Source organism: Aspergillus aculeatinus (genome assembly GCF_003184765.1).
Source record: "Aspergillus aculeatinus CBS 121060 unplaced genomic scaffold BO66scaffold_7, whole genome shotgun sequence".
Classification (NCBI taxonomy): Eukaryota; Fungi; Ascomycota; class Eurotiomycetes; order Eurotiales; family Aspergillaceae; genus Aspergillus; species Aspergillus aculeatinus.
In genome coordinates this window covers 707792-730903 of record NW_020291476.1, presented here as the reverse complement: position 1 = coordinate 730903, position 23112 = coordinate 707792, and the positions used below count along the sequence as shown (strand labels likewise).

The 23112-nt window shown below is 52.4% G+C and overlaps 8 protein-coding genes and 1 non-coding gene across 9 annotated transcripts; 4 read left to right on the top strand and 5 right to left on the bottom strand.

Annotated features, from left to right (window-relative positions):
• Positions 1-3: 3 nt before the first annotated feature.
• Positions 4-4055, bottom strand: BO66DRAFT_468862 (putative trimethyllysine dioxygenase TmlH). The gene is made up of 15 exons (XM_025652683.1): positions 3805-4055; positions 3694-3742; positions 3313-3633; positions 3156-3249; positions 2816-3093; positions 1990-2065; positions 1896-1913; positions 1763-1829; positions 1631-1691; positions 1475-1577; positions 1318-1417; positions 1165-1264; positions 606-1094; positions 473-544; positions 4-395 (listed from the first exon to the last, which is right to left on the bottom strand). The coding sequence occupies exons 1-15, from the start codon at positions 3922-3924 to the stop codon at positions 271-273; spliced, it is 2073 nt and encodes a 690-aa protein (XP_025507386.1). The 5' UTR covers positions 3925-4055; the 3' UTR covers positions 4-270.
• A 213-nt stretch (positions 4056-4268) lies between these two features.
• On the bottom strand, positions 4269-6219 carry rmtA (protein-arginine omega-N methyltransferase HMT1). Its single transcript, XM_025644481.1, has 7 exons — positions 5987-6219; positions 5922-5935; positions 5837-5856; positions 5670-5779; positions 5278-5609; positions 4757-5228; positions 4269-4700 (listed from the first exon to the last, which is right to left on the bottom strand). Exons 1-7 carry the CDS (start codon positions 6067-6069, stop codon positions 4694-4696), a joined length of 1038 nt encoding a protein of 345 aa, XP_025507385.1. The 5' UTR covers positions 6070-6219; the 3' UTR covers positions 4269-4693.
• A 672-nt stretch (positions 6220-6891) lies between these two features.
• BO66DRAFT_389164 (PGAP3/PER1 family protein) lies at positions 6892-8265 on the top strand. Its single transcript, XM_025646735.1, has 4 exons — positions 6892-7091; positions 7153-7195; positions 7250-8024; positions 8100-8265. The coding sequence occupies exons 1-4, from the start codon at positions 6966-6968 to the stop codon at positions 8152-8154; spliced, it is 999 nt and encodes a 332-aa protein (XP_025507384.1). The 5' UTR covers positions 6892-6965; the 3' UTR covers positions 8155-8265.
• Positions 8266-8658: 393 nt separating this feature from the next.
• On the top strand, positions 8659-11114 carry agm1 (phosphoacetylglucosamine mutase PCM1). The gene is made up of 5 exons (XM_025646734.1): positions 8659-8775; positions 8841-9099; positions 9165-9179; positions 9231-9737; positions 9797-11114. The coding sequence occupies exons 2-5, from the start codon at positions 9040-9042 to the stop codon at positions 10670-10672; spliced, it is 1458 nt and encodes a 485-aa protein (XP_025507383.1). The 5' UTR covers positions 8659-8775; positions 8841-9039; the 3' UTR covers positions 10673-11114.
• Positions 11115-12054: 940 nt separating this feature from the next.
• On the top strand, positions 12055-12126 carry BO66DRAFT_t65. The gene has a single exon. It is a non-coding gene; the product is annotated as a tRNA-Arg (tRNA).
• A 463-nt stretch (positions 12127-12589) lies between these two features.
• BO66DRAFT_367484 (putative extracellular exo-polygalacturonase) lies at positions 12590-14375 on the bottom strand. The gene is made up of 4 exons (XM_025645297.1): positions 13918-14375; positions 13493-13859; positions 13231-13430; positions 12590-13161 (listed from the first exon to the last, which is right to left on the bottom strand). The coding sequence occupies exons 1-4, from the start codon at positions 14188-14190 to the stop codon at positions 12724-12726; spliced, it is 1278 nt and encodes a 425-aa protein (XP_025507382.1). The 5' UTR covers positions 14191-14375; the 3' UTR covers positions 12590-12723.
• Positions 14376-14873: 498 nt separating this feature from the next.
• On the top strand, positions 14874-18841 carry BO66DRAFT_418152 (putative alpha-L-rhamnosidase B; the record flags this gene model as incomplete). The annotated part of the gene is made up of 4 exons (XM_025649723.1): positions 14874-15746; positions 15796-15967; positions 16139-16997; positions 17266-18841. The coding sequence occupies 4 exons, from the start codon at positions 14874-14876 to the stop codon at positions 18680-18682; spliced, it is 3321 nt and encodes a 1106-aa protein (XP_025507381.1). The 3' UTR covers positions 18683-18841.
• Positions 18842-18857: 16 nt separating this feature from the next.
• Positions 18858-19557, bottom strand: BO66DRAFT_389159 (glutaredoxin). Its single transcript, XM_025646733.1, has 3 exons — positions 19376-19557; positions 19210-19308; positions 18858-19101 (listed from the first exon to the last, which is right to left on the bottom strand). The coding sequence occupies exons 1-3, from the start codon at positions 19425-19427 to the stop codon at positions 18935-18937; spliced, it is 318 nt and encodes a 105-aa protein (XP_025507380.1). The 5' UTR covers positions 19428-19557; the 3' UTR covers positions 18858-18934.
• An 891-nt stretch (positions 19558-20448) lies between these two features.
• Positions 20449-22204, bottom strand: BO66DRAFT_435490 (uncharacterized protein; the record flags this gene model as incomplete). Its single annotated transcript, XM_025650851.1, has 2 exons — positions 20449-21990; positions 22106-22204. The coding sequence occupies 2 exons, from the start codon at positions 22202-22204 to the stop codon at positions 20449-20451; spliced, it is 1641 nt and encodes a 546-aa protein (XP_025507379.1).
• Between the last annotated feature and the right edge of the window lie 908 nt (positions 22205-23112).

Genomic DNA, 23112 nt, shown 5'->3' with positions numbered 1-23112 from the left:
AGTGCTATTGATGTAGAGTATCTGGTCCTTCACTTGTGGTATACAATGGCGATTATCTTTCGATTCACACCCTACATGCCAGCTTCACCCACAGTGGGTAGAGGAGACTCCTGACCACACTTAAAGCATTGCGTCTACTGCTTTGCACTCTCACTCGCCACCGCAACGGAGCATGCTTTCCCTCGCTCATCCACTATCGCTTGCTATGAACACATCATCCACGCATGGTCTAGGTACAGTATCTGAGCATGACCAGAATTCGCAGGCCTGTTATATCAGGAAATTCGGGTTGGCTTCTTTGAGGCGTTGACCATGCCAATTACCAAGACTGTTGAGGACGTGTTCTCGGCCGAACTTGAGAAGACGATATTGAGAGAGAAAATCGTCATTATTGACTATAATGAGTCAGCAAACGTACTCGAACCTCAGACCAAAGACGGTATGTAGCAGCCAGCGAAGCACGAGCACTTACTATAACCACCACACATTCTCCGCTTTCCGGTAAATTCTGAACGCCCGTGGAGCATTCTCCAATTATCGAAGACTTTCAGCCGGTCAGCTAGGAGTCTCCAAACAGCACCATGGATCAACTACTTGATACTTACTTAGAGCGGTTCCCGGTTCGAGTTGTGTCCAGATCTGGAATTTCTCGCGGCTGATAATCTCGTTCCAGTGTCGCGCCGCAGTGTACCACTGCTTCACGTCTTTGATCCCCCAATTCGTCTTCGGTGCTCTGTCGTAATTGTTCCAACGGATCCGGTACAGCTGGTCTAACTGCGGGTGGACTTCGAGCACCGGAAATTCGTGTATAGGCTGTATGCAGACATTCTCGTTGCCACTGGCATGAGCAGGCTGGCTATGGCGCATCAAAGCGGCGTAGTGCCCCTTTGTCTCCCTCTGCAGCGTCTCGGCTGCTCGAAACCCATCAACGAGCAGGCTAGCTCCCCCTGTGCCGTCGGTATGAGACAAAAGGTGGAATAATTGGAGTCTCGCAGGATCCGTAAAGTATGTGGTATCAGTGTGTGCGCCGAGACCTTGGCTTGTATACGCAGAGTCCCCGAAACTCATATCAGATGTGAAATCCCAGAAACCCCCTGGAATGAATGGATCAGCATTATCGTGGATCAAGAGTTACTGTAAGTGCATATAACATTGTTTTCATACCATAATGTGTAGGCCTGATGAAAGCGATTCTCTCGAGAAGCTTCTCAGTGTCCCGAGTTGTCACAGGAACACCTATGACGAAACAGAACCCGTAGATATACTATCCAGACTCAGTGATCAGGTAGCAGATTGTGGAGCGGGGGCGGGACTCACAATCTTATCAAGCCACTGCAACAAGCCCTTGTCATCCTGCATAACATCGTCATATACCACCGTGGGATATGGCCCCGTTCCCGTGAATGGATGATAAGGCCTATGAACATGTTTGGTGAGTTCCAATTGCAGCATGCATCATCCGTGTTTGTAGTACCTGGGTTTGGCTGAATGATCGGCTCGAAGCACACTGCTCGGTACTTTAGTACCATTGGCTTTGAGCCATGGATATGTGTAGAACCCCGTATGTCCATCCGAAACTTCTTGAATTTAAGCCTCGACATGACTTGAGAGACATCGAATATACACTTACATTTCAGTTTAAGGCATTCCCCTGCATAGACGACTTTCTTGATTCTTATATCTGGAGGAATCTGGGGAATAGCAGAAGCAAGAGGGCACATATTAGCAGAATACTTCGCATGTTCGAAATTTGCGCACATACCGCAAAAGTGTCTACCTCCCGCTGTCGGGTTTGAGGATGATGGCATCTTTCACACTGACAATTGTCTCTATCATGGAGCAATACCCGAAATATAAGTCTCAATGCGATGGGCATTGGCCATAAAGCGACTTACCGTAGCCAGAATGGTCCTCTGCAAAACAGTGTTAGCTGTCTCAGCCATTCATGCGTATGGAAGGCAGCTGATAGTGCCCGTGAATATTGCTTACAATTTCTTGAAGACATTTTTTGAGAACCGCTGAGCTGATTCGGGGTCGTGTTTGGTTGTCTTGTTCTTTGTCCGGGCTAAAATGGTGGTTGCATCAGCTTCCAGTTGCTGGTGATATCAAGGCCCATGGTGTGGCGCTCGGGAGGGAATGTGTTACATTGTCCTGTAAAAAGGGGTCTTATGCTCTGCGGAAAAGAAATTCAGCTTAAATGAACTGGTTCAATTACCAGTCGAACCCAGGCGAAGATACACACCGGAACAGCGCAAGTCCAACGAGAGCAAGGCACCACATTCGCCCTCCTATATCGATCATGAGCATTCGTTGTGGCAGCTCGGAGTATGATCTTTACCTGAAAGGACTTGAAGGGGCGAGCGCCCGACAAACAAATCGCCTTCCTACAGCACTCATCTCAACTGCTGTGGCATCAGAAACGCAGCCCAAACAATGCTTTTCCGTATCGCATAACGGAGGATCTCAATCTCTATATGCCCAAAAATCAGTGGACGACCGAAGTTCCATGTCACGTGTGAGGACCAGAAACCGAGGTAGCAGCGCCCACCCCGCAAATCGGCCCACCTTCAAGCTGTTGCTCTAATTTATGCTTAACACATTCGAGACTCTGATTCTACGTACCTAGTAGCTAATTTGAACTTCTAGATTGGGTCGTACTCATATGTGCTTGCGACGTATACCAATTCGCGATCTGACAATCTACACATGTGATATAAAGGTTTTTTTCTAGTTAGCCTATGGAACTGCAACTACAGCTTGGTTTTCGAGTCGGTAGCTTTCAACAGACAACGGCCATTGCTGAGTACCACCTTACCCTGGTCGTTTCTCACAATAAAACGAATCTCTTCATCGCCGCCTTCCAACCTGCCCATCCGCCATATCTCAGTAGTAAGTTTGTCGCCTGGTTTTACCGGAGAGGCAAAGCGCGCTTGGAACTCTTTCAGGTTTTTTGGGTCGCTCTGTCCAATTTCTCTCAATACACCATGGGCTGCGGCGTTCCAGCTGAAGAGTCCATGGATGATGGTACCACCGAAACCCATCTTCGCACCCGGCTCGGGAGTTGCATGGAGAGGATTATAATCACCATTGAGACTATCCAGTGTGTTAGAACTTCATCGGAGAATCCAAGTCGTAGAGGTATCCAGAGATCTTACCGATATAAGAGAGCCGTTTCGGGCGTCGTCTGGATTACATGGGTGGCGTCGGGACTTTTACCCTCCGGAGGAGGGTAATTCACCGTGCTTGGGCCTATAACAAAACAAGTTAGGCAGCCTTCATGGGTTTGGTCCTAAGACCAGACACAGCACCTACCCTTTGGACCTCCCCAGCCGCCCTGTCCGACAAAGAAGCTGCTGCTCAGGATCTTCGTGAAGATGTCTCCAGTGGCCTGGTCGACAATCGACTGTTCTGTCTCCAGCACAGTCCCGGCCTTGCCCTTGTCATAAAGTCCAATGACTTTGTTGCGCAACTCGAATTTTCGACCTGCGCTGGATGTTGGAAGAGGCTTCAGGGCGATGATTCGCCGCTGACCATCCACGACACGGCGGTAGTCGAGCTTGGGGGCTCCGGGGATAGGGGCACCGCCTGCCCGAGCATAGAAGTCAACCACTTCCTGATCGGTGAGCTTAAATGCTGTATGAAGTAAAATGCATCAGTGGCCGTTGAGATATGAGCTGAGAGGCTCGCACATACGAAGGATAACCGGGTAGGTTGGAAAGACCGCGAATCTGGGGTGTAGTTCCTGCGCCGCGCTTTTTTTTAGCACACGTTGCAATGGGGCCTTGTGCAGACAATACAACATACGTAAAGAAAGTGAAGCTCATCAGCTTTGCAGCCAATGCTGTTAGCAAACAGGAGAATATCGCGCTTCTGCCAGGAGACTTCCTGGGGAGCAAACTCATGACCAGCCCCGGGAGCAGACATCTCAGCTAGTGACGATGTAGATAATCGCGTGCGTATGTGTGCTATTTGGACGGAATGGTGGAAGACTGTATCTAGTGCGCTCTGCGATCTTTCTAAAAGCGAAGTTGAGCTACTTGGGTAATGGGTAATGGATAATGCAGGATGGTTTTTACAAGAGTCTGGGACGATATGCTGTGCTTTTGTACCCCGGACTGCGGGGCCGCAAACAAGCCGAGGCTAATGTAATCTGGACCGAGAGCGCCATGCCGCTTTGAATGGGCCAGCCAAATCAACACAGGTATCATACTGGTTCAAGGCTCAGAGAGAAGTATACAAAGTATTACAACATCTGTCAATGTTTTGCCCGTAAAGCCTCGGGGGCACCCAGAGTGATGGGGCTGAAGCTAAACAATATAAGGAGATCGTTAAGAGATGATAAGATTGAGCATCGACTCGGGGTATCTACTTGGGAATTTCGAGGAGCTTCATAATCGTCCTTGTGGAAACCATCTCTCCGTGTCGCGCCAGATAATGATGCCGTTTCCTGCCTTCCAATAAAACGCCGGAACATAACGGAAATGAAATGGCATGAACAAACAAAGCAAGTCAAGAAAACCTATTCATCGACCCAACGTCATGCAAGTGTACTTTCCTTCAAATGCCATGCAACCCTCGGGTAAATAGTATCGAGGGTACTGACTGAATTCCAAGACAGGGAATTCAGTCAGAGAGATCAGTGTACCGACCCAGTGATGGATCAATTTGGTGATGAGGATTTCAACGCCTCAGTTTAGCACCTTCAAGAATTAGCTTCCTGATTGACTCGATGACGATGACTGGTGGATGCACTTACATTCTGTAGAAGCAGCCACCCTCGGCGGAGCGGTTCGGGTCCGTAGTCTCCAGCTTGTAGGTGATGCTGATATCAAGGTCGCGCTTGTTCTTGTCATTGGGCTTGTTCTCTAGCATACCAGACACAACTTCCTCTTCCTCAACAGTGAGAACATCCCGCAGATAGAAAACGGTCTGCTTCCAGTGGGTGTACTTGGCATGGGGGCCAGTAGAGAAAAGGATGGGCTTGTGGCAAGCACCGAATTCAATATCGAACCAGGCGATAACAGCGTGGACGAAATCGCTACGCTTGACAGTGAGCGAGTAGGGTACCTTGAATGCAAGATCTTCCTTGGTGACGGTGTAAAGATCGAATGAAATGATGGGACAAGGGTCAGAGACAAGTGCCTTCATCTCAACTGTATCCACAAGAGGCTCAGTGAGGGCAGTCTCCTTCATGGGGCTGTAATCGAAGCCATAGACGTTGTCCCAGACTAGTTCTCATTAGCGACGGTTTGAACTTGACGCAATGGTTTCTCTCACATCCAATCTTATCATCCTTGTACTCGCCATCTTCAATGGCGGCCAAGTACATGGTAGCCTTATCAGGGAAGATCTTGCCACCGGGAACGAGGTAGCGGTCGCGGGCATAGAGGACAGTGTCCAGCATGGATTCGTAGAGGAGGAAGTAGCCCATCCACTCCGAAATGATAATGTCAACCTTCGGGTAGGGCAGGACAACCTCCTCCATCTTTCCCTGCAGAAGAGTGATCTTGCTGGTCAGGCCGTTGACCTCAACGATCTCACGGGCCTTCTCGATGATCGAGGACATATCAACACCCATCACATGTTTAGCACCGGCCTTCGCAGCGAACCTAGGAAACCGACAACATCAATATCCAATAATAATGCATGTAACGGAGTCAGGCACCTACATGCTAAGAATACCGGTACCGCAGCCGACATCGAGAACAACCTTGTCCTTGAAAATGTGGCGGTTCTGGTAAATGGAGTCGCGGTAAGATCTGGTGCGGACATCGTCTTTCTGTTAAGAATGAAATGTTAATAGGCTATTGCAAGGGGCTGTGTGCGGCGGACTTACAAGCATCTCCTCGTGAATGCCTGAGCGGGGTTTGACGTTAGCCATCTCCGAGACTAGGTGAAGTTCTGTGCTTGGGATTATTTACCATGGTGATCATAACTAAGGCATAATTAGCACAATATCGAGGTCAGTCACTGGGATTAGATGTACCTCGTGAAATAACGAACTTCAGCATGGTCCATGCCAACCATGCGATCAGCACTGCTGGACTGTTGTTTCTCAACTCCGGCCATGATAGCAAATCAGTCGGTTGCTTATGGGTGAACTAGACTGGAAAATTGCTTTGCAAGATATCGCAGATCCAGGGACCTAAATCACAAGCGAAATGAGAAGAAAATATCGACAAGTTTAGCTGATGATAAAACAATATGCAGAAGTGAAAAAGTACAAAGCACTTCAGCGAACCCTTCGAGCGGCCGCCTTTTTTTTTGGCCTTTGCCCTCATTGGGAATTTCTCCTCTGGAAGGCAACATACGCTAAGACCCAATATGGTTTAGACCACTGATGAGATAGACTATGCTGAATGTAGTCTATCGGCATGTGATTTGACTTAGCCCTAAGCAGTGATTAGGGCTAGGAGCAGATCAGAATGGTAAGTGACTTGGAGTTCCAAGTTCCAAGGACGCCCGCGGCGGACATGTAAGGTATTTCGGTCTGCCAATCAAATTTGGATATGGACAACTCAATTGAGCCATGGTCGCAATTGAATTGCAATTATAATTCTTCAAAGCAGCTTCTATTGTACTTGGCAATCCTACTGTAGTACAACATAAACTTTTTGGCCAGTTTTAGATAGCCAAAGACTAACTTATGTGCTGCGGTCACTTTTCGTGGCTACGGGAACAGCCCATCAGCGCTCCAAGCAGAAGTTAAAGATACATATGCTCCGTCTCCAGCATGATTCTTCGGTGTTTTATGGTGGCTTCCTGGATTTTGAGGATCCATTCTTCGATCATGCTTCCATGCTATTTCTAGACCTGGGACCGGAAATGCCGAGCTCCCTATTATTTATTGCCGCGCGAAGCCACTCCGCCCCCGCTGCTGCCACGCGCCGCCTAGCTTCTTCTAAGGGTCTACCTCCCTGAACTCACCTTTCTGCCGGTTGTGCTACAAGAACTCAGAGATCACTATGTTTCTAGGCTCAACCAGGAGAAAGCTCTATTGCTGCTTTCTCATTCTCTTTTTTGCTTCTCTGATTGGCAAATCGGCAGCGTCTCTGGGCGATCACCTTCCTGATTTCAAGGAATGCGTTAAGGTAACTGAACCAAACTAGCTAGAGCTGTGCAGATGCAATGCGATAGCTAATATATGGCCAGGTCTGCAAGGCTGAAAACTGTCACGATGGCAACTCGGTGATCCGTAAGCTTCACACAGATTCGCCGACCATAATTATTCCGACTAATTCGTTACCAGCTCTCCATCTTCGTCTCATGCTGTGGACGTGTCCTTCCGAGTGCGATTATACCTGCCAACATGTCGTGACAGATCGCCGTGTCGCTCGCGATCCTCCGATGTTAAATCCAGTACTACAATTTCACGGAAAATGGCCGTTTCGCAGAATCCTCGGCATGCAGGAGCCCTTTTCTGTCCTTTTCTCCCTCCTCAACTTTCTTGCCCACTGGCATGGAATGGGTAAGATCCGAGAAACTATTCCATCGTGGCACTCACTCAAGCCGTACTATATGGCTTTCGGATATTGTGGATTAGCATGCTGGACGTTTAGTGCCTTGTTTCACACACGAGACCTCCCATTGACTGAAAAGCTGGATTACTTTGGGGCCGGAGCTAACGTGATGTATGGTTTGTACCTTGCGATCATTCGGATATTCCGTCTCGATGGAGAGGAGCCTCGCCATAAGCCGACTTTGCGCCGTCTCTGGACAACTATCTGCATCTTGCTTTACACTTTGCACGTCTGCTACCTGAGCTTCTGGTCTTGGGACTACACCTACAATATGATTGCCAATATCGTGATAGGGATGGCTCAGAATGTTCTGTGGGTATCCTTTAGCATTTATCGTTATAGGAAGTATGGTAAAGCTTGGATGACCTGGCCCGCGTTGATTGTGGTCTGGATTATCTTCGCGATGAGCCTGGAGCTGCTTGACTTTCCCCCTTGGAATGAGCTCATTGACGCGCATAGCTTATGGCACCTTGGGACAGTGATTCCCACAGCGTGGTGGTACTTGTGAGTTGTCCCGAGCCCCCTATACCTAGTCATTGAAGTGCTGGATGCTGAGATACTGACTTCTCCGGGTCCTAGTTTCCTTACCAAAGACATTCAGAATGATGTGGCAGGGGAGAGACTCAAGCTCTAAGCTGGCTTGCGGAGACGGCTCCGCTTGGTGCCAGTAGCAGTCAAATTTTGAAATGGTCCTGGTGGCCTCAAACAGTCTGAATGATTTGTAGCAATATTTGATAGAATGTTCAACGATCTTAAGGCTGATAGAGAACTACTACGTAGATACAAACATCTCTATGTAGCTTCCTGGCTGTGCCTCTAATTTCCACCTTTTTTTCCCCGTTCCAACTTCCTTCCCGTGTCCCTCGGCTGGGCGGGTTGTTCCAAGCCACGCCATCGGTGAGCGGCTCACCGCTTGGGCGCATTGTGGCAATACAGGGAAGCAAGCTAGACTACCTTAGTAGCCTGAGCTGGCCCCGGTTTTATGTCTCAACCCACTCATCCCTCCACTCGCTCTGCCCTTCCTCCTTTTTGTGATATTTCTCCCCTTTTTGTCTGGCACTACACTTGCTTCACAATAGCGCTGTCTGCTTCAAAGCCCCGAGCCGCCATTTGCCACGAGATCTGTCGCCGCCCCCTCATTCCCACCTAGTTCGCGCCACAAATGGCGTCTCCGGCTGTCAAGAAAGCAATCGCTGAAGCGGCTGCTCAGTACGCAAAGCCAGAAGGGAGGATCTTCCAGTATGGTACTGCAGGAGTAAGTTCCTACGTGTTATCAGCCACTTTGATTCTGTAACAATCTGACCGATCATTTCCTCGCAGTTCCGTATGAAGGCGTAAGTCTAGCTGCTCAATCAACAGCCTGAACGATCGACCCCGCCTCCACAATACCCCGCGATCGCGCCTTTGTTTACATGTTAACCCACGCCTTACCAGCGACCTCCTCAATACCGTCGTTTTCACTGTTGGTTTGCTTGCGGGTCTTCGTTCCAGGAAGCTTAGTGGGCAATGGGTTGGTGTCATGGTCACTGCCAGCCACAATCCTGCAGAGGACAATGGCGTTAAGCTCGTCGACCCTATGGTGAGTTCCTCTACATTGGTGATCTCTGACGGTAACCTCAGTAACTGACTCAACCACTTAACTAGGGTGAGATGCTGGAGGTAGGAGCCCAAGTATGATCCACGACAGAATGTCATCTCACATCCTTTCAGGCCGAATGGGAGACCTATGCGACCAGACTTGCCAACGCCCCGCTCGACAAGGTCGGAGATGTGTACGAAGAGTTGATTAAAGAGATCGATGTCAGCATGGAGAACCAAGCTCGCGTTGTTTTCGCCCGCGACACTCGCGCGTCTGGCTCTCGCCTCGTCTCGGTTCTCAACGCCGCACTTACCGCTACGGAAGTCGAATTCCTTGACTTGAAGTTCATGACCACCCCTCAGCTTCACTATGTCGTTCGGTGCAAGAACACCCTGGGTACACAGTATGAGTATGGTGAGCCGACTGAGCAGGGCTACTATGAGAAACTTGCCGAGGCTTTCAAGAGAGTGATGCGGGGCATTAAGATCAAGGGCTCTTTGACCGTTGACTGCGCCAACGGTGTTGGTGGACCCAAGCTCAGGGAGCTTATCAAGTACCTGCCCACTGCGGAGGAAGGTGGCCTCGACATCAAGATCGTCAACGACGACGTCATCAACCCTGATAGCCTCAACTTCGAGGTAAGATTTTTCCACGGGCCTCCCCATCGTTGCCGGCCTCGGGCTAATCCATCTATCAGTGTGGCGCCGATTATGTCAAGACGAAGCAACGTGCTCCTCCGTCCTCCAAGGCCGGTCCTCTCGAGCGCTGTGCCTCACTGGATGGCGATGCTGACCGTATCGTTTACTACTTCGTCGATGAGAGCAACGTCTTCAGGTTGCTCGATGGCGATCGCATCGCCACCCTTGCTGCATCATTCATTGGCGACCTTGCTCGTAGCGCTGGCATCGCACAGAAACTTAAGATCGGAGTCGTGCAGACTGCTTATGCCAACGGATCTAGCACTGATTACATTGAGAAGGTGCTGAAACTTCCCTCCGTTTGCACGAACACCGGTGTTAAGCACCTTCACCACGCCGCTTTGCGGTTCGATGTCGGTGTCTATTTCGAGGCCAACGGGCACGGCACGATCACCTTCTCCGAGAATGCCTTGAAGACTATCAAGAACACGGAGCCTCAGTCTCCTGCTCAGCAGCGCTCGCTCGAGTGCCTCCAGGGCTTGACGGATCTGATTAACCAGGCTGTTGGAGACGCCATCTCGGACATGCTCCTCGTGGAGGCTATTCTTTCACACAAGGGCTGGAGCCCCAAGGAGTGGCTCGCGACTTACACCGATTTGCCGTCGCGTCTTGTCCGTGTCGAGGTCGCGGACCGTTCGATCTTCAAGGCTTATGACGCTGAGCGTAAGCTCGAGTCACCACCCGGCCTTCAGGCTGAGATCGAGTCTCTGCAATCCCGATACAACAAGGGAAGGAGCTTCGCCCGTGCAAGTGGTACGGAGGATGCAGTGCGTGTTTACGCCGAAGCGGCGAGCCGTTCCGAGGCCGATGATCTCGCCACCCGTGTTGCCAACGCAGTTCGTGAGGCTGGTGCCGCCAAGGAACCCTCTTCCTAGGCCACTTCTGGAGCCTACCCGCCAAGACCACATTGTCAATGTACGGTGGTTCAAGCGGTTAGGCTGACGAACAACAGCATCACATCTGGACGTGCAGTACAGATCTGTTGTAGAAAACCGAGTTCTAAGATTTCCTGGGAACTTTGATGAATGAATTCATGATCTTAACTTAATTCACACATAAGCAGAAAATTTTTGCATCTCACTTTGCGCATCGTTATAGTGCCTTGACATCTGAATCTACACAATTTACAGAACGCATATATCTCGGCCTCTACGTCAACCCTTTTCTGCTCTTGCATATTGTGCTTATTAGACAGCCATGGAAATCGAGCGTCCTTTATTTCATAGGTCGCGGTATTGGAGAAGGACATATCTCGATGATTTGTTGTCATATTCACTGGTTCTGTGGACGAACAATCATGGACGGTGTTGCCAGCAGGGCCTTTTGTAGTTCTTAGCAACTGTGCTATCTCGCCGGGGCATGGTACAAAACAGATGCTGCCTTTGACAGTTACCTTCCTGCACACCCTCATGGATGTAGACGCAGTTCACGCGTCTAAGACTTTTGTCGGCAGGATTGTGTCTGAGCAAGCACCCGGCCGTTCCCCAGGACTCGATGATGAGCCATCCGTTGGTCTGTGGAGTCTATGGGCATATGCTTGCGTCCACTGGCAGGGGCGGTTGAGCGATGCGATCCACGCTTGAACACCATGCTGGGCGCTTTGCTGTGCTACACTCGGCGCGGATATTCTGGTGTGTCTGGTTTGCAGCACGTATCATTCCTTTACAAACGGACTTAGAAAAAAATAAAACTAAAAATAAAAGTAGAAATTCTAATAAATTGAAGCCTACTGAAAGCTAGCTTTTAAAAGTCCTGTCCCAGCACTATCCACGTGCCGGGTATGTCACTGGGAGTGATAATAGGTCCTGCATGGCCGGCTCTTGGGCAAACAATGTCCGGAAGCCGTAGCTTTGTGCCGGTAGTTCTGCTCATAGCCTGGTTATTGAGTGACTGTCTGGTCGACCGTAGGCTTTTTAGTAAAGTTTAGTATGTCTTAATAGTAGTCCGGATTCTTGTACGTGAGCCATGGCCGCCCCATGACCCGAATGGGGCTCGTAGCCACTGAGATGATATATCTCGGGCTCGCTACCCATCAGTAGAGCGTAGACGCGGCCTGTGCAAGGTCATGTGAGAAATATGCCGAGATAAGTGTTGGCTTAACTCCAATATGCACTTGCCTCTATTTCGGTGTCTATGTCAACTACAGTATGATGAGCTTTTGTGATTCTGGGCTGTACTCGATTCATCTTGCCTCGAGATGAGCACTTCTTTCAAAATGGGGTATGTAACACATTATCGTCGAGTTTGCTAACAGCAAGGCCTGCTGGCCCAATGGTAAGGCGCTTGACTACGAATCAAGAGATTGCAGGTTCGAGCCCTGCGTAGGTCATTCTTTTTGAGTTTTCTTTTCTTTTGCCATTTGCTACGCAGGCAAGTACCTTGTTTTGCTGGGGCATTGCGACTTCCACTCCCCAAGGGCTAGATCAATTACCCGTTCTCCAGAGCATAGCAGCCGATAATGACGCAATTTTCTGTATTTGTTGTGTTTTGATCTGACATCAACTGTCGTCATGCGGTACCTCATGATGTCGCTTCCCGACTCATAACATAGAGGATCCTCGCTCCACCACTGAGTCTTGGCGGGGGGCTCGTTGGTTCATGGCGAAAGCTTGGCTATTAGCTACTAGTCGCCGACCTCGTGGGTGTGTATGGCTGGCGTATGCAATGATGGTTTGTGGGAACAGCAGGGGCCTCGAAGGTGTCATTAAGTCCAACGGAGGTAGAGATTATGTAGGGTATAGTAGCATGATCCTAAGCGAGAAAGTGATGGATTGGCCACAGACCCTATCGTTGAGAGCGACCCTAAATAGCAAGGCCTACTAGGCTCATTGTCACCATTGGCATCGTCAAGTATATATACACCCCCCTTCCCCCCACGATACAAATGGCACAAAGCAGCAGTACCGTAGAGCTGCAGGTCGACACACTAGCATCCGCTCAGACCATGGACACCCCCGTCAGCCGTGTACGAGCAAGAACCCTTGCCCGGCGTAGTCGAATTCAGTGGGTACAGAACCACGTTGTCGTACTCGATGTTGTAGCAAGGGTACAGCTTCGAGCACGAGACCGAGGACGTCGTAGACTTGGTGGTGTTGATATAACCCGTGAAGTTGACAAACGCGATGTTGGAGATCAGCATCTTGCTCGTTCCGGCGTATGATCCGTTGTTCCCACTGCTCTCGCTGATCGCGGGGCCCGCGTTGGCCCCTTGCACGTCAAAGTTCGAGAAAATGATATTCTTGACACTGCCCCAGCCGCCTCCGCGGGGAAGGTAGTCGCTCTCATACGAGTCCTGGGGCACGAGTGCTCCGACCCAGGTCTTGATGTAGGCGCTATTGTGCATGTCCTCGTTGTATCGGATGATCTGGGGGTTTGGTCATGCTTGTTAGTTGCCACTTGAACGAGGGGCTTGGTTGGTGCTGCAGTATAGTACCTTGACATTGTCAACTCGGATGTTTGCGACACTGGAATCTTCCAAGTACTGTCCGAGACTTCCAACCGCGATTCCATTGCCACCGCGGCAGGTGACGTTCTGGATGTCGATGTTATAGGAGCGAGGCTTGATGGCGATGCAGTCGTCACCACCCTGGTAGACGAAGTTGGTGAGTTGGATGTTGGTGGCGTCCATCGTGTCTGGGAAGATGATGCGATCAGTTGATGGACATTACAATATATGGGGTCGCAAAGGTACGTACCAAATCCATCGGTGTTCTGGACCCAGTTACTACCATACGGCGCATCGACAGCCGTCGCGTTGCAGGTGATGTCGTTGAACCTCATGTTCGTGCCGTTCATGATGTTCAGACTCCACAACGGGGGGTCCTTGACGTAGAAACTTTCGACCTCGACGTCGGAAACATTCCAGAAGACGAAGGGCATCGGCCTTCCAGGCTGCGTGACGCCTGCCTCTGCAGTGTACCAGACATTGCCATTACCGTCGATACCTCCAGTCCCGTACCCATTGATGCTGATGTTCTGTCCAGTAATAACGAACCCAGCGGCGTGATTCTGGAAGGCGACTGGGTAGGAGTGGTTGCGCCAGTAGGACAGATCATCCGAGAACTGATTATGGAACGTTAGCATGTGCGCATGGCGCCCATGAGCGAAGAAAGACTCTTACCGTCCACTTTCCCCGCCATTCAATCGCGACATTATTCAAGACAGGGTTCAGTCTCTGTCCGATCCAGTAGGACTGGTCTTCAGGGAAAATGATGGTTCCTCCGTTGCCACATTCCTTGAATGCTTCTAAGAGGTTCGGTACATCGTCCTTCTGATGTCCATTGGCCTTCACGGTACATACATTGCCTTTCTTCTGGACATTGCTTGCGCAGCCCAGAGCAGAAAGCCCCAAGAGTAGTGAAAGGGAGGGTGCTGAGGTCAAAGAGAATCGCATTGTGACGGACTTGACGCGCAAACAGAATCCTGAGAGACGGGCTGCTGTCTGCCGACCTCACATTGCGCCATCTCGCTTTTTCTAATAATTGCCGACGGGGGCTCAAGGGTCTCTCCGCAACGTCACATCAAGCACGAAAGCCATCTATCGGGGGCAATTGGCCCGAGTGGGACTGATGAGATGAGGCGGGTAAAGGGGAAATGATGCAGTGCGGAGAAAAAAGACGGGGTAGAAGCAGGAGATGATCCAATTTCCACCAATGACACCCCCATGCAACCTGCAACCTGCATCCCAAGACGTTTGTTCATTTCCCTTCGTCAAGCTTCATCGCATTGAGAAGCTTGTGCGGCACGAAGCTTTTACTTGGGATGAGTGGACCAGACCGATTTATCACTTGTATTTAACCGAGCCACGCCCGAGTGACTCGCGCATTTCCCCTCCTTTCGGCCAAAGCATCGCAAGCGAACCGAGATACAGATTAATTCCAACTCCAGGAAACAACTGTTCGACCACTCGACCCCTCTTTTTGGGTTTCTGGGGTAGAAAGTCCGGGGAATCATCCAGTGGAGATGCCCCCCTTGCTTGTATTTATATCCTTCGTCGCCACAACCATGGGTTCAAGTTTTCTCTCTCAGGTCTGTCGGCACCTGGGATACCTGCATAGGTTGCGATAGACAGCAATTATGCGTTGGCTTCCATCTCTCCTAGGAGCCATTGCTCTTCTTCCTCTTTCTGAAGCCACTTCATGTTGGCGTAACACCACTTGTTCCGGCCCTACAACTGCTGCCTTTCCAGGTTCGTGGGAGAAAAACATCTTCGCTCCGTCTTCTCGAACCGTGAACCCAGAAACGCTCTTCTTGATCAACAAGCCAGATGCCACGCATGAGTATGCTCAGTATAAGCTCCAGGGGAATGGATCCCTGGTGGTCTACGATTTTGGAAGGGAAGTAGGTGGCATTGTCACGGTGAAGTATACCTCCACAGGTAGTGGAGCCCTGGGGTTGGCATTTACCGAGGCCAAGGACTACATTGGTGAATGGTCCGACTCCTCCAATGGAGGGTTCAAAGGTCCCGATGGCGCGTTGTATGGGAACTTTACTGAAGCGGGCGAGCATTCTTATACAATGCCTGACAAGTACCTTCGTGGTGGATTCCGGTACCTGACGCTGTTCTTGATCACGGATAACTCGACTGCAGTTCAGATCAAGGACGTGAGCCTGGAAATTGGCTTTCAGCCCACATGGTCTAATTTGAGAGCCTACCAAGGATACTTCGATTCTAGTGACGACCTGCTGAATGCCATCTGGTACAGCGGCGCCTACACGCTGCAGACTAACGAGGTCCCCGTCAACACCGGTCGCCAGATTCCAGCGATGCCTGCTGGGTGGGCTAACAATGCCACGTTGGGGCCTGGTGACACCATCATTGTTGACGGCGCGAAGAGAGATCGAGCTGTGTGGCCAGGCGATATGGGCATTGCGGTTCCGTCCGCCTTTGTTAGCATCGGCAACTTGGAGAGCGTCAAAAACGCCCTGCAAGTGATGTACAACTACCAGGTATGTAACCGAGAAGGAATTTATGGCCATTTTTGCTAATGAAGAACAGGCCTCGACAGGAGCGTTCGATGAATCGGGACCTCCCCTTAGCCAGAAGAACTCGGACACCTACCACATGTGGTCAATGGTTGGCACCTACAATTACCTATTGTATACCAATGATACCGATTTCCTCGAGACCAATTGGGCTGGCTACCAGAAAGCCATGGAGTATATCTATGGCAAGGTGACCTACTCCAGTGGCTTGCTCAATGTCACCGGTACCCGCGACTGGGCCAGATGGCAGCAGGGGTATAACAATACTGAGGCGCAGATGATGTGAGTACAGTACACTTTACTCCAGACCCAAGCCAGACTGACAGTCGGTAGCCTGTACCACACCCTCAAGACAGGAGCCGAGCTTGCCATCTGGGCAGGTGACACCACTGGTCTGTCGGACACATACACCACCCGGGCGGAGAAGCTGCGGGAGGCCATCAACATGTACTGCTGGGACGACTCGTACGGAGCGTTCAAAGACAATGCAACCGATACGACTCTTCACCCACAAGACGCAAATAGCATGGCCCTGTTGTTTGATGTAGTCGACTCCGAGCGCGCTGCTAGCATTTCCGAGAAACTGACCGAGAACTGGACACCCATCGGTGCCGTGGCCCCCGAGCTACCGGAGAACATTTCACCGTTCATCTCGTCCTTCGAGATTCAGGGCCACTTTACCGTGGGCCAGCCCGCTCGAGCTCTGGAGCTGATCCGGCGAAGCTGGGGTTGGTATTACAACAATGAGAACGGCACCCAAAGCACAGTCATTGAAGGATACCTGCAGAACGGCACGTTTGGCTACCGGTCAAGCCGTGGATACTACTACGACACGGCGTATGTCTCCCACGCGCACGGCTGGTCTTCTGGACCCACGTCGGCCCTGACAAACTACATCGTGGGCCTGACCGTCACCTCCCCGGTGGGGGCAACCTGGAAGCTCGCGCCGCAATTCGGAGATCTCAAGACCGCCCAGGCTGGTTTCACGACTTCGCTGGGCCAGTTCCAGGCATCGTGGACGAAGCAATCGAATGAGTACAGCCTGCAGTTCACCGTTCCGAAGGGGACGACGGGAAGTCTTGCTCTCCCCTACCTCAATTCCAAGAAGCCAACGATCACGATCGACGGCAAGAAGATCACCAAGGGCGTGAGCTATGCCAATAACACGGCAACGGTAGCGGTGGCCAGTGGAGGAAGCCACAAAGTGGTTGTGAAGTAGCCTGATAGCATCTAGTGAGAGAAATGAGTCTTTGACCTCTGCATTATTACATCAAAGCCCGAGGGCACTCTGTAATTTATACCTACCTAGTAAATTCCCCGAGACCCCCATACTTTCCCCACAACCAATCAGGGCAGGTCAAAATCACGTGTCAGCATCTCCGCCGGCACCAACCAGCAGCAGGCCCATCGTCATCGACGCATCCGCCCTCCTCACCCCCATTTCCTTCAAGCCATACCATAACATACGTGACCACCCCGCAAGGCACACAATGGCCACCCCCACCTCCCTCCAGGGCATCGCCATGCCCTGGCGCACATGCAACCAATGCATCCGCCGCCACTACCTCCTGTCCCGCGGCGGCGGACGCCCGCAATCGCGCCTGCACCTCTCCACCACCTCCCCGGTCCGCTCGTCGTCCGGCAGCAGCAGCAGCAGTAGCAACCCCTCCAACCCCCTCCGCACCTCGCGCGTACGCAGCACCGAAAAGGATGTCGCCAACTACCGGCGCTCGATGATCCTATCAGCCAGCGGGATCGCCGCGTGCGCGATCGCCATGTACGGGATCATCAAACTCGACCTCTTCGGCCTGGAACAAACAAAGCAGCAGCAGCAGCAGTCCTCCTCCATCACCGCCACCATCCCCACGGCCCAGGAGGCCCCATCTCCGAAGAAGACGCAACTCGACGGGCCGAACGGCTTCCCCAGCAGCCCGTCGCTGATCACGGTGCACGGGCAAGACCCCGGCGCCGAGCAAGTGGCAACGGGGACCAGCTCGGTGCCGTACTTCCCGGCGACGATCCGCCTGCCCAAGGCGCTGGACGCGGAGAACATCGGCTTGGCGGCGGGCGATGAGATCGCGCTGTCGACCGCCGCCGAGAAACCCGCGGACGAGGAGGAGTACCAGCTGCTGGGGCTGGGGATCCGGACGGTCTCGTTCCTGCGGATCCAGGTGTACGTGGTGGGGATGTACGTGGCCAAGTCGGACATCACGGCGCTGCAGCGGCGGCTGGTGCAGACGGCGGTGAACCCGCCGACGCTGGCGGGGGTGATTGAAGCCGAAACCAAGGGTGATGGGGGGGTGATCACGAACCCCGTGGGCGCGACGGCGGCGACCTCGCTGGTGTCGACGGAGCGCGACCGGCTGCGCCAGCTGCTTCTCGACGCCGGCAGCAGCAGTGGTGGCGGCGAACAGCAGGGCGATCTGGTGTGGGACGCGATCCTGCGGGAGCCGGGCCTGCGCACGGCGTTCCGCATCGTGCCCGTCCGCAACACGGACTTCACGCACATGCGCGACGCCTTCGTGCGCGGCGTCACCGCCCGCGCCCAGAAGTACAACCCCTGGCGCGGCGAGTTCGCGGACGAGGCGTTCGGCGCCGCCGTCAAGACGTTCAAGGCCCTGTTCGGCGGCGGGGCCAACAAGAACGTCCCCAAGGGGCATACGGTGCTGCTCGTCCGGAACTCCCGGGGCCAGCTGGACGCCCTGTACCAGACGGATGTCGCTGACAAGCCCACGCGGTATATGGGCCGCGTCGCCGACGAGCGCGTCAGTCGGCTCGTGTGGTTGAATTACCTGGCCGGGAAGAATGTGTCGAGCGAGCCCGCCCGCGAGAGTGTGGTCGAGGGCATCATGGCGGTGGTGGAGCGGCCGGTGGGCACGGTGGTGCAGAAGGTCTTGTAAATTTAAATCGGCTTGTAGTTTTTATTTACCTCCTACTCTTACTGTGTATCGTGTACCTTTGGGAATCCAACCCCCTCTCTTCTCTCTTTTCTACACTCACAAGACTTGACATGTCTGTACATGTACATGTATCGCTACAACCATACCCGAACTACAAATCCACAAACACCAACCATCGAACAATAACCAAAGTATATTCAACCTAATTCTATCTCCCCGACATGATCCACCCTATTACCCCTGGGTGGAAATCTAAGCCTTCAAAGCCCCCGCAGCCGTCAACAACTGCTTCAGCTGCGCGCGGTCCTTGCCCTGCAGATCCGAGTTGCCGCCGATGTGCTTCTGGCTGATGAAGATGTTGGGCACGGTCTTCTGCGAGGAGATCTCGTACAGAGCATCCTGGATGGCTTGGCCGTCGGCTAAAAAACCCCCACGAAACAAGATTAGCCCATAGTCCCTTCCCCCCAGCGAACCGCGAAAAGACAACAAGGCAGAAACAAAGAAAGAGGGCGAAAGGGGCAACGTACAGATCTGATCCAACTCCAGGACCTTGTACTCGGCGCCCAGATCGTTGAGGAGGCGCTTGCTGGCGACGCAGTAGGGGCAGTAGGATTTGGAGAAGACGACTACACGGTTATCGTTAGTGGGAGAAGTTCTAGGCTATGCTAGACTGGGATAGAGAGGAACACTCACCGACGCCATTCTCGTTGATCAGGTTCTGAGCCTTGGTCTTTGCGGAGGCCATGGTGGCGGGGGAGGGGCCGGCGAAGGAGCCGAAAAGACGAGTGAAGATGGAAGCTATGGTGGGCGAGTTTGGGAAGGAGATTCGACCGGCGCAAGGGACGGGTCGAAGAGGTGGGTTTTTTGTTTGGTGGGTTGGAAAGAAGGAAGAAGAGGGGACGGAAGGGTGAGGGGTAGCGACGGGATTATATGGACGGTACGTTGGAGGACGGGGATAATGGAGAGTGATGTTGGCGGGATGGCGCAAGGCGCAACCTTGAAGGCGGCGCAAGTCTCGGAGTCAAACCCGCGGGGATTATGTAAGTAAGCTCCGCTCCCGGCTATGGCATCATCGCTCCGAGCGTCGAAAGGTTCTGGAAGGAACCGCTTGACAAAGCATCCATGTTTGTTGGGTGACAAATACTCGGATAGTAAATCTAACTAACATAAGTTCCTGTTATCTTCTGTAGGGTAATCTTCTAAGTTCTCCTTTGTCTCCGTGTTGCACTGTAACTGCAGCCTGTCTCGGGCATTTCTACCGCTTCTCACTGGCTGGACACTTCCACTACAGCGACTACATCACCCGATCTCGGTCATATTCTCACAACTGCCATTCTCTAACACTTGCTGATTCAGATTCAAGCAAACACACTCACGACGCAAAATAAATAGCCTGCTCGGCCGACACACAAAAGGAGAGAAAAGAAAAAGGTGTGTGAATTGTCATAATGACCGCTCCAATGCTGATGCTTCGCCAAAGTAAGGGAATTCCAAGGAATGACCAATGCTCAAAGACAGTAAGAGTGAGGGAATCAAACAGGTCGATGGCCGCAATATTAAATGATCGTCTTTTTTAGACACAAAAGTTTGCACAAATAGAAAAAAAAATGGACAAGAATTAAAATCCTAGAGATTTGAACACCACACCCAACCTGCACGCTGAATAAACAGAATAAGAGAAATTGAGAAGCATGATGCAGGGGAAAATCAGGTAAATGCTGCTGAGAAGTAGCTCAGGCTGAGAGGGTTGATATGGCAGGATTAAATCACATTACGATGCAGCATCCGCAGCCCTTCTCCTTCGGGGGTGGCTCTTGCGCCGTCACCACCGGCGGGCTCCATTTGGGTGTCAGTGGTGCTGGCATTGGTTCCTGCACTCGGGGCATAGTGCTATACCCACTGCCTGTGACGGGCCGCGCGTCGGCTTCACCTTCCTTGGACGGGAGCTGCTCTTCGGGCGTTTGCTGTGGTGCTGGCTGCACTTCTTCCTTTGTCTTCTCCTCCATTTGGGGCTTCTCCGGCTCCGGGGCCTCATTCTTCGGTCTCTCCACTTTGAATGGTCCATCCGGTCCGATTGCAAGCGGAGCAAACTCGCGGTCGTACATCGTGGGTGTCTTGCCCTCCTTGGCCCACTGCTCCTGCTGCATGCGCCGCGCGTGCGTGGGGAGAATCTGCTGGTCTGGAGGAAGACGCGGATCCGGTTTGTACATGGTAGCCAGCCATGGAGGATCTCCTTCCGGCCGATTGATGGGATTAGGAGGGCCCCGACCGTCTGCTCTGGCTCCAGGCCGCTGAGTGCTGGACGGGAGACGAGCTCGGGGAGTCGCCTTTCTGGTGGCGGGAGGAGCAGAGGTCTTACGGCTGGTAGGTCCAGCCTTTGCTGGTGTTTTCTTGGCCGCCGTGGTCTGCGATGGGAACCCACGGCTACCAGGTCTGCTGCCATTGGAAGGTAGGCCGTTTGCTGCCTCCACCGTCAGTGGCTCACTAGCTCGACGCGGCATCCCGAACGACAGCGCTTCATCTTCACCATTGGTGAGGGCTCGGGTGCGCTGCCTGGGGAACTCTCGTCCAGCGTGTTCAGGCGAGATGGGGACCGGGCTGGCGGTCGGAATTGGGATCCGAGAAGAGCTCTTTCGCAAGCCAGGGTTATGGTAGAAGCTCGACGCTGCCTTCTCTTTCGTCTTGTCTGCAGCAATCTCGTCCGCCCGTCGAAGGTCCCAATCCTTTTGATCGCCTTGTGTAGTATCGTGAAGGTCATCGGCGTCGGAGAAAGGTTTGGAGTCGTAGGAGTCACGCGGTGACCCATCATGTAGACTGGGCCACGGTTCCGTCTGCTCGTTTGGCGAGTGTGGGGAAAAGGAGCGTCCGTTGACCCCGTGAGACTCATGGGGCCTTCCACGGCCACTTTGGATCCCGTCTGTGGCAGCCCGTCGCTGGAACAACTGCTGTAACTCTTCGCTTTCGATCTTGGCCAATTTATCTCGGTGGATCCATTTCTCGTTATCCAACTCTCCGAGGTACACTCCGATCCCCTCGCTTGTTTTTATTGCCCCATCCTGGCGTGGGATCTCGGCCGAGGCGTTCGCATCACTAATGCTGCGGTCTACAGGTTCGTGTCTATAGTGATGCTGCGAGTTGAATTCTTCACTTTCCCGTCGACTATGGCTAGCGTCTCGGCGACCGCGCGGATTGAACTGATCGTGGGCCTGGACGTGTCGTGACAAGGAGGAGCCGCGAGAGCCTTGGGGCCGATGCCCTCGGGAGCGCGAATCATGGGACGAGCGCGACTTAGAGCGATTATTAGTGCTCTAGCACAATCCAGGGTCAGTTCGTCTGATTCCTGCGACCCTCTTGGATCGGAGTATACTGTACAGTGGCTGCAAACTACCGCAGCGTGGCCACTGACTTCTAGGACACACTTACATCTTGTCGGATTGGAACCGAAAATTCCCATTGACTCCCGTCTACACTGGGTGACGTCCATGCATCTGTCGAGTATGTCGCGGTAGCCGTCCCCGCCATTCCAGCAGCAGCAAATATGGATCAGACAAGTCCAGACCAGCTGGAACCCGGTGTGCTGTTATGAAGGCGATCGTGACAAGGTCAACGAGCGGCTGGTCACTGGGCAAGGAACAATTTTTCTTCTCTCTTTCTGTTCTTGTCCCCGATCAGGCCATCCCAGAGACACACAGACCAGAATCACCAACCGCTCAGGGCAGTTCTGGTCGAAGTCCCTCCTCGGAGTTGACTGAGTTGAGAAAACAGCAGTCTGTATGATGTGAGGGGTAGGAAGGCTGGGAGAAGATGGGAGCCGGACGGTGAAGTGATGAATCGGTGGGAAAGGGGGCCGAGAGCACGAGCGAGACGAGCCGAAAAGAGGAAATTGTAAATAAGGAGAAAGTGGAGAATTGAACACCTTGGAATCGCTGCGCAACCGTCTATGTGGTTCCCCGGGGAGGTGGGTTGGGTTGAGCACTCGTTAGCCAGGGACCGGCGGAATCGGTACCGTGGATGTGTCGGTTCGGCTCAGGGAACGTCAAAAGACGGATGGCGGATGGGAGACGGCTAGGACGAGTCGAGAGCAGCTGTCAGATGAAGACTAAAGTAGTCGAGTATAAGGTGGAGGAAGTGAGAATGGATTAGATGCCCAGGTAGGGAGGGGCAGAGGTAAAAGACAAAATAAAGTATATTAAGCAGTGGGTGGAGGAGGAGGAGGGGGAGGCAAGGAAAAAAAATGCCAGGGAAAGGAGTGATGCAAAGGTGTGTGTGGCTGGACCGTGGCGTCAGGACAGCATCCGAGACACAGTTGAGCGGAGAACACGGGGTGAGTACGAGGAAGAAGGGATTCAGAGGAAGAAGAGGAGAGTGTCAAGTCAACTGTCCTAGAGCCCGGTGGTTGCAACAGGAAGAAGAGGAAGAGGAAGAAGAAG

Excerpts from the sequence above, each read along its gene's own strand:
- agm1 (XM_025646734.1), top strand. The coding sequence starts at position 9,040 with ATGGTCACTGCCAGCCACAATCCTGCAGAGGACAATGGCGTTAAGCTC. Across the intron at positions 9,738-9,796 it reads CTGATAGCCTCAACTTCGAG|TGTGGCGCCGATTATGTCAA; the intron begins GTAAGATTTTTC and ends TCCATCTATCAG.
- BO66DRAFT_468862 (XM_025652683.1), bottom strand. The coding sequence starts at position 3,924 with ATGTCTGCTCCCGGGGCTGGTCATGAGTTTGCTCCCCAGGAAGTCTCC. Across the intron at positions 3,250-3,312 it reads CGGCTGGGGAGGTCCAAAGG|GCCCAAGCACGGTGAATTAC; the intron begins GTAGGTGCTGTG and ends GTTTTGTTATAG. Across the intron at positions 2,066-2,815 it reads TATTGTGAGAAACGACCAGG|CCCGGACAAAGAACAAGACA; the intron begins GTAAGGTGGTAC and ends CCACCATTTTAG.
- BO66DRAFT_389164 (XM_025646735.1), top strand. The coding sequence starts at position 6,966 with ATGTTTCTAGGCTCAACCAGGAGAAAGCTCTATTGCTGCTTTCTCATT. Across the intron at positions 7,092-7,152 it reads ATTTCAAGGAATGCGTTAAG|GTCTGCAAGGCTGAAAACTG; the intron begins GTAACTGAACCA and ends ATATATGGCCAG. Across the intron at positions 7,196-7,249 it reads CGATGGCAACTCGGTGATCC|CTCTCCATCTTCGTCTCATG; the intron begins GTAAGCTTCACA and ends ATTCGTTACCAG.
- rmtA (XM_025644481.1), bottom strand. The coding sequence starts at position 6,069 with ATGGCCGGAGTTGAGAAACAACAGTCCAGCAGTGCTGATCGCATGGTT. Across the intron at positions 5,780-5,836 it reads GCATTCACGAGGAGATGCTT|AAAGACGATGTCCGCACCAG; the intron begins GTAAGTCCGCCG and ends CATTCTTAACAG. Across the intron at positions 5,610-5,669 it reads GGTACCGGTATTCTTAGCAT|GTTCGCTGCGAAGGCCGGTG; the intron begins GTAGGTGCCTGA and ends TCGGTTTCCTAG.
- BO66DRAFT_367484 (XM_025645297.1), bottom strand. The coding sequence starts at position 14,190 with ATGCGATTCTCTTTGACCTCAGCACCCTCCCTTTCACTACTCTTGGGG. Across the intron at positions 13,860-13,917 it reads AATGGCGGGGAAAGTGGACG|TTCTCGGATGATCTGTCCTA; the intron begins GTAAGAGTCTTT and ends TTCCATAATCAG. Across the intron at positions 13,431-13,492 it reads CCAGAACACCGATGGATTTG|ACACGATGGACGCCACCAAC; the intron begins GTACGTACCTTT and ends TCATCTTCCCAG.
- BO66DRAFT_389159 (XM_025646733.1), bottom strand. The coding sequence starts at position 19,427 with ATGGCCTCCGCAAAGACCAAGGCTCAGAACCTGATCAACGAGAATGGC. Across the intron at positions 19,309-19,375 it reads GATCAACGAGAATGGCGTCG|TCGTCTTCTCCAAATCCTAC; the intron begins GTGAGTGTTCCT and ends ATAACCGTGTAG. Across the intron at positions 19,102-19,209 it reads CCTGGAGTTGGATCAGATCT|CCGACGGCCAAGCCATCCAG; the intron begins GTACGTTGCCCC and ends GGGGTTTTTTAG.